Below are 17,945 nucleotides of genomic sequence, written 5' to 3' on the forward strand. Positions count from 1 at the left end.
GCTGAAGCAGCTGATCTGTGAAAGTCCGGTCCTGCGATGTGTTCTTTTTAAAATCACTCACACCAAGAGGAGCCATTTCTTCACTGCCAGAGCTGGGTAGTTTAGTTTCCTAATCACTGCACATGAGCAGTCATTGACTAATTGCTACAGCAGTTTGTAATTAAAGTGGAATCGGCACTCTAAAACTGCAGATTACCTGAGGTAATGAAGGATAAGGAGTCCTCAGAGAAAGCACTAAATTCCTGAAGAAAGGTCCTTGTTAGCTGTAAGAACATTTATCAGAAGAGAAGGGTAGGAGAATGTAAAAAATAGGGATTAAAAGGTTTGTTTCAGGGGGCAAAACAATCTATAGAAACCAGAGATGCTGCAATTATCTGGATTTATTTGTATTTTTTACAAAGTTTGTCTCCCTGATCTGCACAGACCTGCTGTTCATTTATTGTGAACTTTCCAATTCCAATTCCAAAAAACAATGAAAAATTACTTTTTTCTGCTTGAATTTTTTTGTGAATATAGTATGCCCCCTTATCCGCGGGGGTTAGGGACCAGAGACACCCGCAGATACGCCGAATCCACGGAGAACCCCTCCCCACCCCCTCGGCCAAAGAATGTCCATCACCGATCCTTACTCATCCAAAAACTCTTCTGAAACATTTATGATGCTTTGTAAAACATTTATTAAAGGAAAATTGGAATAGTTCTCAGCATACATTTTTTTAGAGCAGTAGATTGTGCTGTAGCATATGTTATAATGCACATTAGGAGTGTCAGTCTGTCACTTTGTGCCTTAAAACCAGGAGCCCATGCTTCCACCTTCATCAGTTAGGTGCAAGAAAAGGCTGGTTTCATTTATATTAAAAACCTGCCCCGGATGATAATTATTTTCCGCAGTTTCAGGATATTTTCTGGCCACTTCTGAGTCAGCTGATACCATTTTCTCCGAGCAGGGGCACAAACTTTGATTGGTAGCGATTCAGAAACCCCTGTAATAGCTGTGAAATGTTCCTTAGCAGCCGGCAAGGAACCCGGCGTCTTCTTCATCTCCACTCCCTCCTTCCCTCGCAGCACCTCCTTCAGATGCAAAAGTTTCATTCAAGTGTCTTGAGCTGAGTTTGCATTTTACTTTTCATGAAACCGCGAATAGTGAAACGCAAATACGGGAGGGGAACACTGTATATTATTCAAATAGGGTCACTTCTTTCCAATCCATTGTACGCCGATTCTGTCATTATTTAAGCACCATATTAAGAGTGCATTCATTGTTGTCTATGTTATTTCAGATGGAAATTATATCGAAACGTTTTTAGGGGACCAAGAGAATGGCTTGACGGATCTTACATCAGAGTGATTTCCAAACAGATGTAGGCCTACATCCTCTTTCCGAGGCCTTTCTGTGCATGAAATGTAGACTGCAAACTGTTTGGACTCAGGTCAATAGGGAGTATAAGTCACATGAATTATGCATGATGCCTTTTCTCAGGCATACAGCCCTGCCTGCTGTCACTGTTCATGCAGACAGAGTTGAGGCAATCAGCTAGAACTATGGTGGATAAAGCAGATCGGGCGGCAGAAGAAACATACTATGAACTAAAGTGGTCACAGTTGACATTATGACCGACATAGGAACAGGCAGGTGCTATTGCATTGTAACCATTCAGTGTGCTGCACAACACACACATAAATATAGCTACACACAATACGCAGGGGTATCACAAATGAGTAGATTCAATTTTGATTTTGTGGCTCTTTTGCTGTCTAAAAGACAGTGGAAGTCTACATGCAAAAGAATAATGACTGAAGGATTTTCCCTAAGTCACAAAGCATCTTGCAGAAGTCAAAACATCACATACTGAAGGTTTTGCTTAAATTATGATGACCTTAAAAAAAACAGCAATGTTAAAACCTAATGTTTTAAAGAGAATTGAAAGACACTAGCTGCGTTTAAATGGACAAAAGTAATCGGAAAGAACGCCTGATCGGAAGAAAAGTGCGTCATGTAAACACGCGGTTGGGAATACTCTGCCCCGATCAGACTCGTTTGGATCAAAATTTCTTTCCGATCGAGATAGGCGGGTTATCGTTTATCCGATCGTGTTTCATTTAAACAGTTCATTCCGATCGTGCGTCACTACTGCTCTGGTGCTTCAGAGAAAGCTTTGGAGCGCATACAGGACCGACCGCAAGTCTTTATCCGCGCGAGTGAACCGTGACTGCAGAACAGCCGGACTTAAAGCTTTGTGTTTGCGGACAGGGCAGTGGTCCTTTGTTACGTGTGCGCTCCGGGGGGGAGGCTTTGGGGCGGTGTGTGAGCTTTTCAAAGCAGAAATGCCGCTCAGTCCTTAGAAACCGTTCAAACAATCACGTGGATTTGTGTTTCCAGTCGTGGCCCAACAAAATAAAGGCTGATATTATTCCCACATATTTACGTGCAGCCAAGATGCAGATTGTGGCATCTCCCGCATGGATTTTGTGTTCATCCAAGGCTAATGTTGTTAGCGCGTGTTAGCCTTCTCCTAACCCTGGCTTCTTCCGGCTCCGTTCTCCCACAAAAAAAGCACTGACCACACCGAATAAAATAAAATAATGAGTGAACAGGCGCTTCATAATATTCATAACATTAATAAAAGCACATTTAGAAGATCATCTCGTATATTACCGAGCTGCTGCATAAATATATATGGCAGCTCACTTTGTTTACAGTGGGACTCCTTTCCTCTTCCGGTATTTTCAATACTACTCCGCATGCCCAAATGATTTATTCCGACCGAAAGTGTGACCATGTGAACGTTTGTTCTAACCGGAGAAAAGTTTTTGGACATGGTTGAATTTATATCCGACCATTGATCCGATCAAGATATTTTGCACATGTAACCGCAGCTATTGTCTTGGCATACATTTGTACTTGGGAAAAGTATCAAAACAAGTTTTTTTGACAAATTTTTTGTTCTTTTTATCTGTATTTTGTTAATTTTCTGTTTTTTTTGAGTAAAGATCCAAAGACCTTCTCCAATGAAAATAGTTTTTGGGGGGGTTTTAAGATGTTCTTGTAGTACTTTTTTTTTATGATGGAGGACATATATGCAGTAAATAAAAACTGTATTTCTGAGTATTTCTTTGTTCAAATCATTGTAAACTAGGAGCCGATGAAAAATTGCTGGATGAAAAAGCTTGTAGTTATCACATACAAACTACAATCAGGAGGCCACAAGCTCCCTTCTCCTGCTCTTGGAGACTAATAGATCCATGAATTTTTTCATTTTCCTCATCTGAGCTGGTATCCGGATCAAAACTGTACGGCTGAATAGCTCCAAAATTGCTCGCCGTTTTTGTTGCAGGTTAGGTTGGGGGCGTAAGCTAATGAGACTGGTGATGGGAAATGGAGACATACTCTGGGGCAACAGTCCCGCCCACAACTCAGGGGTGAATTTCAAATGAACTCGTGCTGTTCTGCAGAAACTATATCCTAGAAATGATTTTTTGGGATTTTAGCAAAAAATGGCTTAATCGTGGTTTCAAAGACCACTGGGAAGACTTTGAAATTAGATCAGAAGATGATTGGAGTGTGTGGTGGACCGAGCAGTAGAAGGCAAGGACAGCAAACAATTTAATCAAAAATATTGAAATTTAATTTTCAAAATGTGTTAATGGGCAAAAATGGGCCCTTAAAAGAGGTCAAAGCAACAAAATTAACTCAAGCTTTTAAATGTAACAGAGGACAACTGAACAAACAAACTTAATCAAACTGACCTCCCTAATTGGAAACACAAGGGAACATATATAGTGGCTGATCAAACCAACTAGACACACAAGGGGGAACTTAAAGAGACTAAGACAAACCACAGAGAACAAACTAAACTAATGCCCAACATGTGATAAATTAACATACACAATGAATGAAACTAAGGACCATCAAAATGGAAACTAAAGTAAAGAAACACAAAAAGAGTTCCGTGTCCACTGGGTGATGGTTCAGTCCAATTAGCTGCCTGCTGAATATAAGGCCTCTGCTGACTGGCATGCATTGTTGTGTCTGTTGATGTTGATGTTGTTGATTGTTGTGACTTGATGGTTCCAGCAGCAGATGGCAGCAGCAGCAGCAATGGTTCCCTTTAGCACTGGTGACTCAAAGCATAACATCAAATTAATAAAGCAAATTATAATAAAGTAAAGTGAAACATGTTGATAAACTTTATGATCAAATGTGTGTTATTTTTGAAAAAGAAATCTAAAAGTATATGCAAACAAATAAAGTGAACAGATATATGTAGGGTGTGGTGCAGGAGGTTACTGCCCTGATGGTGTGGCAGCGTAGGCAGCCATCACAGAGTGGCACTTTAAGATTTTTCTTATTTTTGACACCCTTTGCATTTGTTTTTGTGTAACTTAACTGTACTATCTATTGCACCAGTATAGAAGCACTTGGAACTAAATCACAAAAGACGTGTGATCTCTCTATCCAATAGTTTCACAATAACCATTTGCAACCCTAATACAGAGAAAGTCCGATATTTTCTTTTTTTTTTAGGTTCCCTAAGCCAAAAGTTTCTTTAAAGCAGCTGAGTCGCATGTCCTTTCAAAAATGTATTTCACAGGCAGCTGGATATAAAACAGCAGCCATCTGTGGCCCGGAAAGAAAGAGGATTAAAATCTCCTCCAGGTCACAGTAAACCACCCTTTAAGAACGAGTGGGGATATAGCATGGAGACAGACCTAAGACCAGGCAAAGGAAATGTCGTTATGATGTGAAAAAACCCAAACGGAGAGTTGGAGACCAAGCAGAGAGGAAGATCACAGAGGGAGAAACAAAGTCGGGAAGGGACATAGGTGAGGAACAGTGTATGAAAAACACTGTAGTGATGGCCGTGTTGATTGACCATCTGGACCCCGGAGCTGACAGCTTGACGTGTTCTGAGAACAGCTGACATGCAGGGTATCGACTAAGCATGGCCCCCTCTTGATATGTGCAACACACCACGTAGGAAGCATAATTAGAAGACTGGTGATTCCTGCAGAGAGTGTCAACATGAACAGAACGGTTGAACAGAGATCAATGTTCTGCTCTCTAAATTAATGAGGCTAATGATGATGTGACAGCCCTGTCATGGCGGATCTGGAGGGAATCCGACAGATTTCTGCCAGACTTGGGACAGAGGGCATCAGAGAGTGCACGCACAAAGTCACAAGACAAAAACGTAATTAATGAATAGTTTATTAGACCAATTCATATTGCTCACTGTCTGAGTCATCATTTTTATTAAAAAAACATACTGTTTAAAGTGAACAAAGAGTACAGCTGCTTATTAAATAGGCCTACCAAGAAATCCATGAGGGAAAAGCGAGAATTTACAATAAAAAAGGTTGCGTTTTCTCGTGTAGAAAGATTGGTTTTTAAATGTTCAAACAAACAAACCACAACCCGGGGGGGGGGGGGGGGGGGGGGGGGGGGGGGGGGGGGGGGGGGGGTCCGTTGGATTCACAAACTAACACAAGCACACGCAGAGCCACACATTTGCAGTCTTTGCTGGGGAGGTGGGGGCAGGAACAGGCTGGGGTTTTGGAGGGTAGGAAAGTGAAGCATGTCTTTGACAAATGTTTTACAATGTAAAGTAGTGCCCAGAGTAAGCATTCAGACAAGACTTTCCCGCCATTGCAAGATCACAAGGACAGACACTTTACACAGAAAGAAGCTGTTCTGGCAAAGAGCACTGCTGGATGGAGAAGTCCAGGCTCCCTCTGGTCTGTCATGGGTTTCTCAGAACAAAATTAATCCTGGATTCTTTATGTACGATGTTTGGATGAGCCAAAAGCCGAGAATATCTATAGGCTCTTTGGTATTTGGTGCTGAAAGTTACAGAAACACTTTTTCTTCAGAAGGAACATTAATATCACAGAAATAAAAACATAAGAAACACTTTTCCATTGTCTTGAGTCTCCGCCCCCTTTCATTTACGTCTCAACCACATCAAAATTTGAGTATTGTCAGAAACACTTAAAAATATTCTACAAGAAAAGCAAAGTGACATCTAAAAACTTCACAAAATTCATTGGTCGGCATGGGGGGGGGTTAGTTTGCCTGAAACAATATTCCATTGGATGATTCCTGCGACTTGTGTAGTTCATCCTTCATAAAAAAACAGCATTGAAAGGTTACAGAATGATGCTTTAGATGAACTCAAAATATGCAAACCATCTTCATATTTTAAACAGCTATAACCGCAGAGCAGGCAGGGATACACGTCCTTGGCAGTTCCATCAATGATTCAGTGCTTTTACACATTTGTACAACGCCTTGTTCCCAGGGATCCATTTCCTTTTCAAGTCTTAGAAAATGTTCCTGTGATATTTTGTAATCGGCTTTTAATTCTTATAAGTCCTTTTCCAAGGCATTGTTGGTCTTCAGTCAGTGGGACTGCATATTGTAAAAAACTGTCACTGCCGGAAGTTGCATTGTAACCGAGCATGATGGGATGTAGGAAAGCAGTGGAGTACAGACCAAAACCAAAAAAAAACCATTAGGAAATCAGAAGAAAAAGAAAAATGATCATCATCCTGCATTGGTCCATTGTTGTCTTTGCTTCCATGGAGTGCAACTCCAATGTGTCTTTGAATTTAAATGGTTGGGTCCTCATGGGCTTCATTGCCCTTTTCCCTGTTTCAGTATGGTCCATGCACAATCCAACACGCTTTGTCTTTGAGAGTTAGTGGATAGTGTGCACATCTCCCAGCCAAGCACCAGGTAAAGGGCGTGGACACGTGTATTCATTCTGCAAGATAGAAAAAAAAAACAGATAGAAAGATGTTAATGGTATTTAACAGCTGAAGAGTAAAAGTTACAGAGGTGGTTGTTACAGTGAGAAGTTAATCAAAGAGCTGAGTGATTTTACACGAGTTCAATGTGGCTGTGTGACAGTGCAAGTAAAGCAAATTAGGGGAAGCAATTAGGCACGTGATAAAATCCCAAGTTGTTTTTAGGGACTGCAGTGGAGGAGCATTACTTTTATATCATAGAAAAACAAGAGAAAGCAGCTTAGTCAAAGATACTTTTTATGAAAAATAACAAGGAAAAGGCAAGGCAGCTTTATTTGTACAGCACATTTGATACACAGAGACTGTATAAAGGGCTTTACAGAGACACACGTAAAGCTTTGAAAGCATTAACCCTTGTGCTATCTTAGGTGACCCCACCCTTACATTGATGTGTTATTCCTAGCATGACAAAGGTGGATAAAGGTGGAAAGATTTCATGTAATCCATGGACACTAGTTAAGATCACAAATCATTGAAAAAAAAAGGTTCAGCGCACTGTCTAGTGGGTCTAGATGACCCAACTCCCAACGTTAAAGTGCCTTGGTTAGCACAAGGGTTACACCAACAATAGAAAAAAGTAGTTGGGGAACATCTGAGCTCATTACAAAGCTGGTTTTATTTGTGTTCAGCATAGTAGCTGAAATCCACTTTATCCTGTTTTGCTGGGATTCAATGTTCTGCCAGCTGAATGTTACCTGTAGATTTCACAGCTTTCCCAGGAGTGCACCCTAAAGTAGATCTGATGAATATTTGATTATCACACCATTGGGCTAAACCAGCAGATTAATTCTACACTCAAAAGTCATCATGATGTGATCAGTTCCTCAGGTCCAGATTAAAACCCTACCAGCAGGTTTCCGACTGAGCTGCAGCCTTCAAGCGGTCTTTTTTTAATTTATTTTTTAAGTAGACAGATGTTACAGTGGTCTGGCCTGCAGGTGATGAAGGGGTGACCCACTTAAAATTTCTTTTTGTCTAAGTGTTGCTATTGATTGAAATAGCTTCAAAAACTGACTTGACTATTGATTAAATTAACATCTCTGGATGTATCAATGCTTTTCTTTTCTTTTTTTTCTGCTGTGTTATTGTTAACTGCAAAACACATCGTCTCACTAAGTAAACGATTAAACTTAAATTATCAAACGATAAAAACGATTCTAAGAACCAAAGCAATATACCAAAGTATGGGTGTTTATAGCTACTTTCAAGAAGTAATATTGTATTAAAAGGGAAACATATTATATCCTATATTTTAACCAGTTTTGAGACAGACATTTTTTCCAGTGAAGGAGTTGGACGGCATGCAGGAGCTTGATAGCTCCAAGCATCAGCAGAGAGAGGCCAGTGGATTATGGTGACAGAGAAAGTTGAATGTCATACAGAACTGTGATGTGAAACATTATTCGAATCCTTGATGAGAACCGGAGGCAGTGTGCATTAAACAGCGGAGGTCCAAGAATTGAACCCTAAAGGAACCCAATTAAAATGATTAGAGGCACACGATGACTCGATCAGATTTATGATCGCCAATGGAAACAACATTGTCCTCAGGATAAAATCCAACTCAACTGTAGACCGAACCTGATAATTCCACACATTTTTCTATGACAAGAAGGACTTCATGGTCTACAGTATTCATTGTCTATTCAGCTCAAGCTGCACCAAAACTCATGTTTGTCTAGAGTTGTCTATTTAGTAGAAAAGTTGTCAAAGTTCTCAGATATTGTTTAGAGCCATTAAAATTTGTCAAAAAGAAAAAGACTAAAATTATAATACACCCTTAACTATCATGGCAAAAACATGTCACTTATCTTTTTTATTTTTGTGATTATCATTTATTGTCACACACATGTCTGTAGCCAGTTCTCAAATATGCAATTTGACTTTGCACACTGCCAGATGCCCCATTACTAGTGAATTTTGGTTTTGAAGAAATCAAGCCTCAAAGCTGACTTTTTGTAGTAAGGCAACCCAAAACACAGTGGCAGTTCCATGGTTTTTAATGCGTGCAATCACAATAATGGAGAAAATCGAAACAGAAGTGGTGCTTTCAATACGGCGGTGAAACTAGGCGAATAATATAAACATGGACCTAGCTGCTCCGGCCTGCGTTTATTTATAATCCATTACGGAAAAAAAGAAGGCTCCAGGCAGCTCTATACTGTTTCAGTTTTGGAGGGAAAATATTCAGATTTGTAGTTCTCCAGATTACAAAGAACAGACATTTTTGTGATGTCTCTCTATGGCCTATCAGAGGCCTGGAGTCTGGTAATCCAGCCCTAGTCAGCACAGTTGGACCTACAGCCTTGAGCAAAGTACGGCACAGCATGGAACAGCACAAGATGTAAACACTATAAAAACCACCGTAAAGCAAGACTGTGAAGTACAGTTTAGAGCTGATAAGGAGCTTAAGTGAACACCAACAAACCCATTTCCACTGCTTTGTAAAATAATGTGACTGGCAGATAAGATAAATGTAAAAGGGGGGGGGGGGAGGTACTTATAGTATTTAAGTACCTTCTTAGAAGGTGCAAAGAGTTTAACAGTCACAATACCATTGACCCATGCACACACACATTTACACACTGGTGGCTGCTGAACAGTGGAGTCAACCTATAACCACCTGGAGCAATGAGGGGTTCAGTAGCCGCGGTTACATGTGCAAAATATCTTCATTGGATCAAAAATCAAAATAGAATGCAACCGTGTACATGGGCCCAGAAAAACCTTTTCCGATTATAACAAATGTTTACTTTATATGCCCCGCACTTTTAGTTGGAATAAATCATTTGGACATGCGCAGTACTTTCTAAAATACCGGCAGAGGAAATGAGTTTCACTGTAAACAAACCGAGCTGCCACACACATATCAGTGGTAGCTCCGTAATATACGAGATGATCCCCTCAACGTGCTTTTATTATTGTTATGGTTATTATGAAGCGCCTGTTCGCTCATCATTTTATTTTTATTACGTGTGGTCACTGCTTTTTCTGTGGTAGAAAATGTACAGCTTTACATTTAAAGATTTTCAATTTTTTTGGCAAACAATAGAATCTTTAAAAGCAATCAAAACAATGAATATATATGTATTTTTACCCTAATCATTTCGATCAAGGTTTGGGATTTTTTTTTTGATAAATCAATTAAAAATTATTCAAGGCAACATTGGATCAATGTGTTTAATCTTAATCCCACATTTACATTGTCACTGTGGAGTAAAGCTGATCTGACAAGCTTTTCTATCACACAGCAGATTTGATTCACCCCACAGAGCAAATAAGTAGAGATGGCAGGTGAATAGCACGAGACCTTTAAATGTCACGGCTTTCCCACAGCTGACACAGAGCTTGTTTAAATGTTGTTGCAAATTAGTGCAAAGGTTTGACATTATCCTGTCACAGAAGAGCAACAAGCATTGATACCCGCACTGAAAGAGGCAGGTGCACTTTTTTGCCATAAAACATTCATTTGTTTTCTTTTTTTGGTTTTTGGTATAACCTTTAAACTACGCTATTTATGACACGGCAGAAGGTGAAATAAAATTGGCACAGGTGTTCAAAGTTAATGATATTTCAAATGTGTTTTAAAGCGGTGCTGGCCTGACTTTTTGTTGCTTTAGCCTCATTTGTTTTCGAAATTCAGAGAAGCCCGCTCCAAGCAGATATTTGATTTAAATTTTATTATACCCTGGTCCATCAAGTATCCGGGTGAATACTTGATTCGGATTGGCTGCAGGGTGTGAAATAAGTAAGGGATAATGTCCAACGAAGTGTCCATTATCAGAAATTAATGGACAACGCGGAAGCCTCAACAGTTGCTTCTGTGAAACGGGCTTTGTGACCAGAACTTCTTTTTAGTTGGGGAATATCATTGTGGTATATCACTTTTTAATCCACACCCTGCAGTGAATCGGAATCGAGTATTCACCCGGACATTATATAAATAGTGATAATTTACAGTAATAATGCATACCTAGAAAAGACGTTCTGGTCACATTGCCTGAGTGTTCTATATTACTGTGTTGGCCTAAATGCCAATTGGTAACCGAAACAGCAGAAACTCAGAACAAGTTGACATATGTTATCCCACAGTTTATCACAACAAGCCAGTAGAAAACACATGAGGGATTTTATGGTTTTCTTTAACCTGTTTGGTGAATTTGATCATTTCGAAGATTGGGATGCAGCAGAAGAGAAAGAGAGAACAAAAGAAGGAGGAAATGAGACACGAGGAGGTGGCACCGCAGAAATTGAACTATTAAGATATGTTTCTTTGAAACTGAGACCAAGAGTCTCAGTTAAATTCCCCCATCAGGTGATGGGTAAAAATAGCCATAGCATTTTTTCCACAGTAGCATCAAAATAATAAGCTGTTAGGCAAACCGCAATAAGTCATTTTAAGATTTCTCTATGTTATCCCACATAGGCCTACTGCATTTTTTATATATTTCCCCACTTATCATCTTAAATTTTATACACTGTGCAGAATAATCCCAGCGCGCAGCCAAATGCATTGATGCTGTTGCAGCCAGAACCTCATTCCAGTTACATCTCTTCCATCTGTATTCAAGAGATGCTCTTCCTATGTTTTCCTAAGTGGAGGCAGGAGAGCTTTGTTGTTTGACAGTGGTCACAGGACAACCTGCCTGGTTGTCATAGGCTCAAAAGTCCACAGTATTTACCTTTCTTATTATTTCTCAACAAAAAGCCAGTTTTCATGTTGTTGCATAAGGCTGATCCATGCTTCGTTTTGTCTGTTGCTTGTCATTGTGTCATTATATTGACATTTTACCCAAAGAATTTCTGTCATCCACATTACAGGTCTTGCTGACACGCCTCACCACATAAGACATCTGTCTTTTAAGGAATGCTGACAGGAATTTTCCAGAACATGAGCACTGAACAGCCCTTTAACGCTGACTTGATATTTTTATACATCTGGTTTTGTCATGACTTTGATATTTCGCTAAATCGAACTCTGTGACCATGTTCCAGGTATATTTATGGCAATATATCCATGTTTAGAAAGTTATATAGCCACAATATTAATTATAAAATGTTGAGAAAAAGAGTCTGAACTTGAATGAGATTTCCACGTGTTAGATTTTAGACTGAAACAAGATATTCTACCAAATACATCCAGTTTTGTATTTCTTCTGTTATATTTTTTTTACTCTTACTTGTAAAAACAGGCAACTAAGACTTTTTTATAACTTCAAAGAAATCCATCCTTAGACGGAAACACTTGTAAGAGCCAAAGGGAAACCACTGACTGGCAGGCATTTGTTTGAAGTAATGCTGAAAGAGCATGAACAAAAATTAAAAAAGCCTGTGTCGTTTTCTTAGACATATTTTCTGCAGAGCAGCAGGTGTTCATTGTAAAATTGGTCTCTGAGTTCTGGGCGGGACTGTTGGGGTAGCAGTAACCCTACCTTGAAATTCCAGCGTTCCTTTGTTTACACAGACCTTTTTCAAACTGCTGGTTTGTATTTTGCTTCTGATCCATCACAATTTGAACACGTGCACAGTAGGTGTAGGAAGGAAAAAAAAATCATGGGTAGGAGAGAGCATTAGAACACTGTCATAAAGTCACAAGCACCTGTTAGAAACGGGGTTTATTGGAGATCGGCGTCAATTAGAGACCAGCGACTATTGGCAGATATATGGTATTTTTCTATAAAGGTTACAAAGGTTTGAACTGTGAGATTTTAGAGAGGAGAGAAAAGTGTGAAAATGTACAGGTCTGTCTGAGAAGTCTATACATTTTGTAGTGAGGAATTTTACAGCCTTGAAACTTCTGAAATCCAAATGTGCGGATTTCAACCTATGGTAGGTTAGTTTTAGGAACTTACACATAAAGGAACACTGTACTCCACAACTATACTTTTTCAAAAACTCTTTCTAAAACTCTTTCGAAAACTGCAATTTATCAAATGAACCTAAAGATACATTAATCTTTCTAATTTATCTTTCTATTGACAGTTATATACAATTATATACAAACATATTTTGTCCAGTAGAGTAACTTTCAGTTGGGTTATCTGTCTGTCAAAACTGAAATTTCCCACCATGTAACGTTAGTCAAATCTATTTAAAAAGAATGTGCACCTCTACCTTCACATTCCACTCAAATTGGATTATCAAGCAGACACATTGTGCATCTCTAATTTATGGCATTTGCATCCTAAACTAAAAATGTATACTATCTCCAGAGATGGAGTCAAATTTCAGGTAGGAGGTACTGCTGTGCCATGTTGACATTTCTGCCTTTGAACTTTTACAATCTATGCTGTCAGTGTGCCAAGGATCTGGGAGGAGCCTCCTGCAGCCCCAGCATGTCAAATGCAGGCTTAAGCCACAGTCAGTAAAAGGAACACCATGAAAAGCCAGCAGATCGTGTGGTTGCATTGATATAGACTTTAAGCTATTAGAGCTGCCTGCTGTGACCCTGAACAGGATTAAGTTAGTTTAGAAAATGGATGAATGTTATATTCATTCATCTTCTGAACCCGTTTTGTCTTTTTGGGGTCTCGGGGCAGCCGGAGCCTATCCCGGCCACTTATGTTGGAAGGCGGGGGACGTCCTGGACAGGTTGCCAGTCAGTGGCGGTTCTACCCTGAATTACTCCCCGGGCGAGACCCTCCTCTGCCCCCCCCCCCCCCCCCCATAGAGTCACTTTGTCCATTTATTGTAACTGAAAATACAGTTAGGAAATATTTAATCAAACACAAATAATCTGAAATAAATATTATAAAATACAAATCACACTAATAATACACTAGAATAAATGTAACTGCAGCACTAAGAACAGAAAACACTAACTAAAGGCCCGTACACACCGGGACGAATATTCGCCAGGCGTTATTCACCAGCGTTTTTCGCCACGTCTTTTGTGTTCACACCCAGGCGATTTTCGCTGACGATGAGCCGAGCGAACGTGCATTTCCTTCCCTGACATTAGATGGCGCTTAATGTAAACAGAAATACTCCTGTACACAAGGTGGCGCTGCGCAACTTTACGATTCTTAAAGTCGCTTTTCACTCAGAAGAAGAGAGCAAGTATTTACGCGCTTGTCAGAATCATACAAAGAAAACATGAATATTTCAAGCATCAGTAGCTCCAACTGGTACTTGGTAAGGGGATATTTAAGAATGTCCGTCATTATTTCTTCGCGGCAGTGTAGACGCTACTTGGCGTCTAATTTCTTCGCTGGTATGTGTGCTCAGCAAGGCAGTTTTGTGTTTGAGCGCCCCCAAGTTGTGTTTTACTGTAACTTCAGAAGCTCCAGACACGTGTGCAAAAGCGCCATTCTCATTGGTCGAATAGATTTCGACGCGACACGTCGAAAAAAAAAAACGAACCCGAGGCGTTTTTTTTTTTTTGACGCTTGCCGTTTTTTCGCCTCGGTGTGCACACTCTCATTGGTGCCCTTTGTTTAGTCACGAGGCGTTAAACGTCGGCGAAAATCGCCGGCGAAATTCGTCCCGGTGTGAACAGGCCTTAAAACCTAACCTTTGTGGCCTTCCTGATGTAAGCTTGTCAATAACGTCATCATATGAAATCTGCTCCCCCCCTGAATGATTGATACTAACAACAGCAGGTTAGTGAGTTGCTCCTGAGACATTGGTGATCTCAGGTATGACTTGATCAACTGGAGTTTTGAAAAGCTAACAGCAGCAGCAGCAGCAGCAGCAGCAGCATGCTACCATCACAGCTTATTTAACATTATGAACTAATATACAACAATAAAACACAACAAAAACTTTGTGTTACAGCAGAGCAGACAGACACACGAATCATAACTAATGTTACAAGTTAAGGCAGAGCAAACATTTAAGAATAAATATCTTAAAAATGACGTTATTTGCAATATTTGGGCCTACTTCAGTTGTGGTCATGATAGACCAAACAAGAGATTTTTCCTCTGCAACGTTGTTGTTGTTGTAGGGCAGGTAGCATTCGAATTTAGAAAACGTGCATCTAGCTATGCGATAATACCTTTTTCTTTGTCTCTTTTCTCCTCTTCTTCTCTTTTCTTTCTAAATTGGGCACCACCTTTGACCTTTTTTCTCCATATTTCAGATGTTTTTGCATTTAGCATAAATGTCCTGACATAGGTATCAAGTCTGTCGACTAAACCAACTGTCATCTAAGTGAAGAATTTTTTTTTGTTTTCCCATTTTTTATTTGGGCATTTCACACAAAAATAACCAAAAAAGCATGATTTTTTATACCTATTTTTTATACCCCCCCCCGTTCGTCAAACATTTCCTGCAGGTGCGCGTGCAGCTGCATCCCAGGGGCGCCAATTCGCTACATGGCGGCGCAATTTTATTTTTGTTTTTTCATCAAGCACTGAGCCGCGGCCCGCGACCGTTGCCCCCCTGGAAGAAGATCCAGCCAGGTTTGCGCATGCGTTTTGCGCTCCGTGCTCGCCTCGTTGTCTCAGCCTGCACCCTTCACCCCGCGCCCCCTCCCTTCTCCTTCTCACACACATTTTGCGTCTACTTCTCAAAGACAGGAGAGAGCGCAGCTGCGGGGCGGGGGCGCCGCCAGGTTTCAGGCTGTTACAAACTCTGTGATATAAGTAAACCAATAGTGGTGAATAAATTTTTTTACAAGAGCTAAGCCGCTGGCGCCGCCCCTCCGTCATTTTTCCGCCCCGGGCGATCGCCCGTATGGCCCGTGCCTAAAACCGCTACTGTCGCCAGTCTCTTGCAAGGACACAAGTCACACACCCATGCACACTCACATTCACACTTAGAGGCAATTTAGAGTAAACAATTAACCTATGAAGCATGTTTTTGGATGTTGTAATGCATCAATATTTTTTTTAATCACAGATCTTGAAACACTCACATGGACAACTAAGCAAGACTTTTCTCATAAGGCAGGAAGTATCAATGAATTCTGATCACTTCACTTAGCAACCGTTTGGCTTTGAATTGCTTTGAGACACTTGCAGGAAAACAGTTCTCCTTATATTCACATGCTGTGAATGAATGTTTTTGTCCCAAGTCTCCACAAGTCCTAGCTGCAGTCTCAGCCCCTCGCTCCCCAGTGACACACTATAAGAACTTCTGTTACATTTAAATAGCAAAGAGCTTTTTTTGTAGCAGCAACTTGGCCATATCCAACGTGTGGGAGTTATGACAAGCAGCAAGTGCCAAGGATAAACTTGGCAAATTTAATGGTCAAGGGTCTTTTACTCCCACGAGGGCTGTCATTTACTTGTTACTGAAGAACTTATGATGCTGTGGCGAGGATTGCTTTTTACCCTTAGAAATCAGCACAACTCCATTTTAGTTGTCAAAGTCAATATCCACAAACAAGCCACAAAGCGACAAAATACCCACATAATATTTAAAGCTTTGACCAATGCTGCTGGTTGCTGACAGAATAAAAACTCTGCATCCGTCGTCAACTCTTACAGATTTCAGCAAGACGACCTCTTAACTGTTAGACATGACTTGGCTTATGTTGCACTGCTGTCATCAGTCTCCTAAGTCATAGCCACAGGCAACATTTATCCAAGTTAGGCAAGTACAGAAGATCAGCATAAGTTAACAGCTGTTCCAAGTGATATATTTTCAAACTATGTTGTTGGAAGACTAAAACATATTCTTAATGTCAAGATGCACCAGTTTGTGGCTGAAAATATGAAGAAATGTGGTAGAAAACATAGAGAAAAAGAAAAAGGATAATACTGATAAAATAGGTACAGGGAATTACTGAATTGAAGTTGTTTTTCAGATTTGACAGGAACATTTTTAAGATGATTGTATGGTACCAGAATGTCAAACTTCTGGATTTATGTAGTTCTGGATTACATCAGATAAACTGTGAAAATACACACATGGACAAATTATTACACACTTAGATACAGTACAGACCAAAAGTTTTGACACATCCAAATGAATGAGATGTATATGAGATGTATCGCAACACATCTCATAGACAGGATTAAGAAATGGTGTGTACGTGTGTGTGCTTGCATACGTCAATGTTTCTTTGTGGGGGCGACAGTTAAAACAACACATGACTGCAACACATCATGTGTCGTTGAAGACATATTATGTGCAACTAACATATAGAGACCATCCTCAACATAATTTTATATCCTAATCACCCGAACATCTTACTTTGAGTGTTTGGATTTGCTGCCCTTTCTGTTTAATTTTTTTTAGCTTTGTATTGTGTTTGTGTTGTAGATACCTGTAAAAAAAATACTACTCTAACTTGTTCTGCCTTTTTTCACAATAACTAGTTTTAAAGCTACACAAATACAGCAAAACATGGTGACAAGGTACGGCCTTGTTTTTTTTCTGCAGAAGGTTCTAGTTAAATTAGTGTTGTTCGCACGTGCAGGGTGCCAAGTTGCAGGTACAGACCATGAGGCATTGCTGTGGGGTTGCAGAAAAACATTTCAGCTTAGGTTTGTTCTGTTGTGGCTTGGATGAACTTTTTGGAAAAATGAGCTTTCGGTTCAAGCTGGTTGCTTTTTGTGCTTTTCCTGCTTTTCCTGTTAATTGGACAAAAGGGAGGTAGATCACACCACCCAGCATCCCACCAGAAGGAGTTTTTTGGTGAAAACCAACCTTCTCCTGTGATCCGTTTGTACGTTGGTCATACGAAGTGCTGTGTCGCTCTCTCAATACTACTCTGTGTTTGAGATTTGACACACAGATAAAAAAAAATTTAACCTTTAATACCGGAGCTTTAGCTCCAGTGTTGACATCCTTTCGATTACTGTAACTCTTCAGCTGTTTACGTAAATAACGCATTTCCAGCAGAATCTAAGAAAAGCAGCCTTGCGATGATATGCAACACTATAGCAGTGAAGTGTTTATGCATTTGACATAAATCAGCTGATTCTACTGCAGGAATAAGCGGCTTTGTGCTGTTATGCAAGACTCTACGTTCGTAATGTGTTGCATATCAGCGTAAAGCTAACATGAAATGTCCATTTTCTCCAGCTGATCCACCTTGATCAAAGAGTTATGGTATGTCAAAGGGCGTGTGTTATTTAGGTGTCACCTGCAAAGCTAGATGCACACTCGGTTTAGGGTTGAAAAAATACAAAATCTGTATGATGAGTCTGCATCTCACCTGCCTCTCCCTTACTTTCTCTTTTGTG

The 17,945-nt window shown here is 40.1% G+C and overlaps 1 protein-coding gene across 2 annotated transcripts in view; it reads right to left on the bottom strand.

Moving 5' to 3' along the window:
• Positions 1–5,455: 5,455 nt before the first annotated feature.
• The window catches only part of LOC101154965 (leucine-rich repeat transmembrane neuronal protein 4-like), a 130,285-nt gene continuing 117,795 nt past the window's right edge, over positions 5,456–17,945 (bottom strand). Inside the window, exon 3 of one of the 2 annotated variants that reach the window (XM_011482003.3) lies at positions 5,456–6,764. In XM_011482003.3, the coding sequence (XP_011480305.1) occupies positions 6,699–6,764 (66 nt within the window). In that variant the 3' untranslated portion in view covers positions 5,456–6,698. The remainder of the gene's footprint in view (positions 6,765–17,945) is intronic. The other variant, XR_002291376.2, reaches the window with a different exon arrangement.

This window comes from Oryzias latipes, chromosome 12 (assembly GCF_002234675.1).
Source record: "Oryzias latipes chromosome 12, ASM223467v1".
NCBI classification, from domain to species: domain Eukaryota; kingdom Metazoa; phylum Chordata; class Actinopteri; order Beloniformes; family Adrianichthyidae; genus Oryzias; species Oryzias latipes.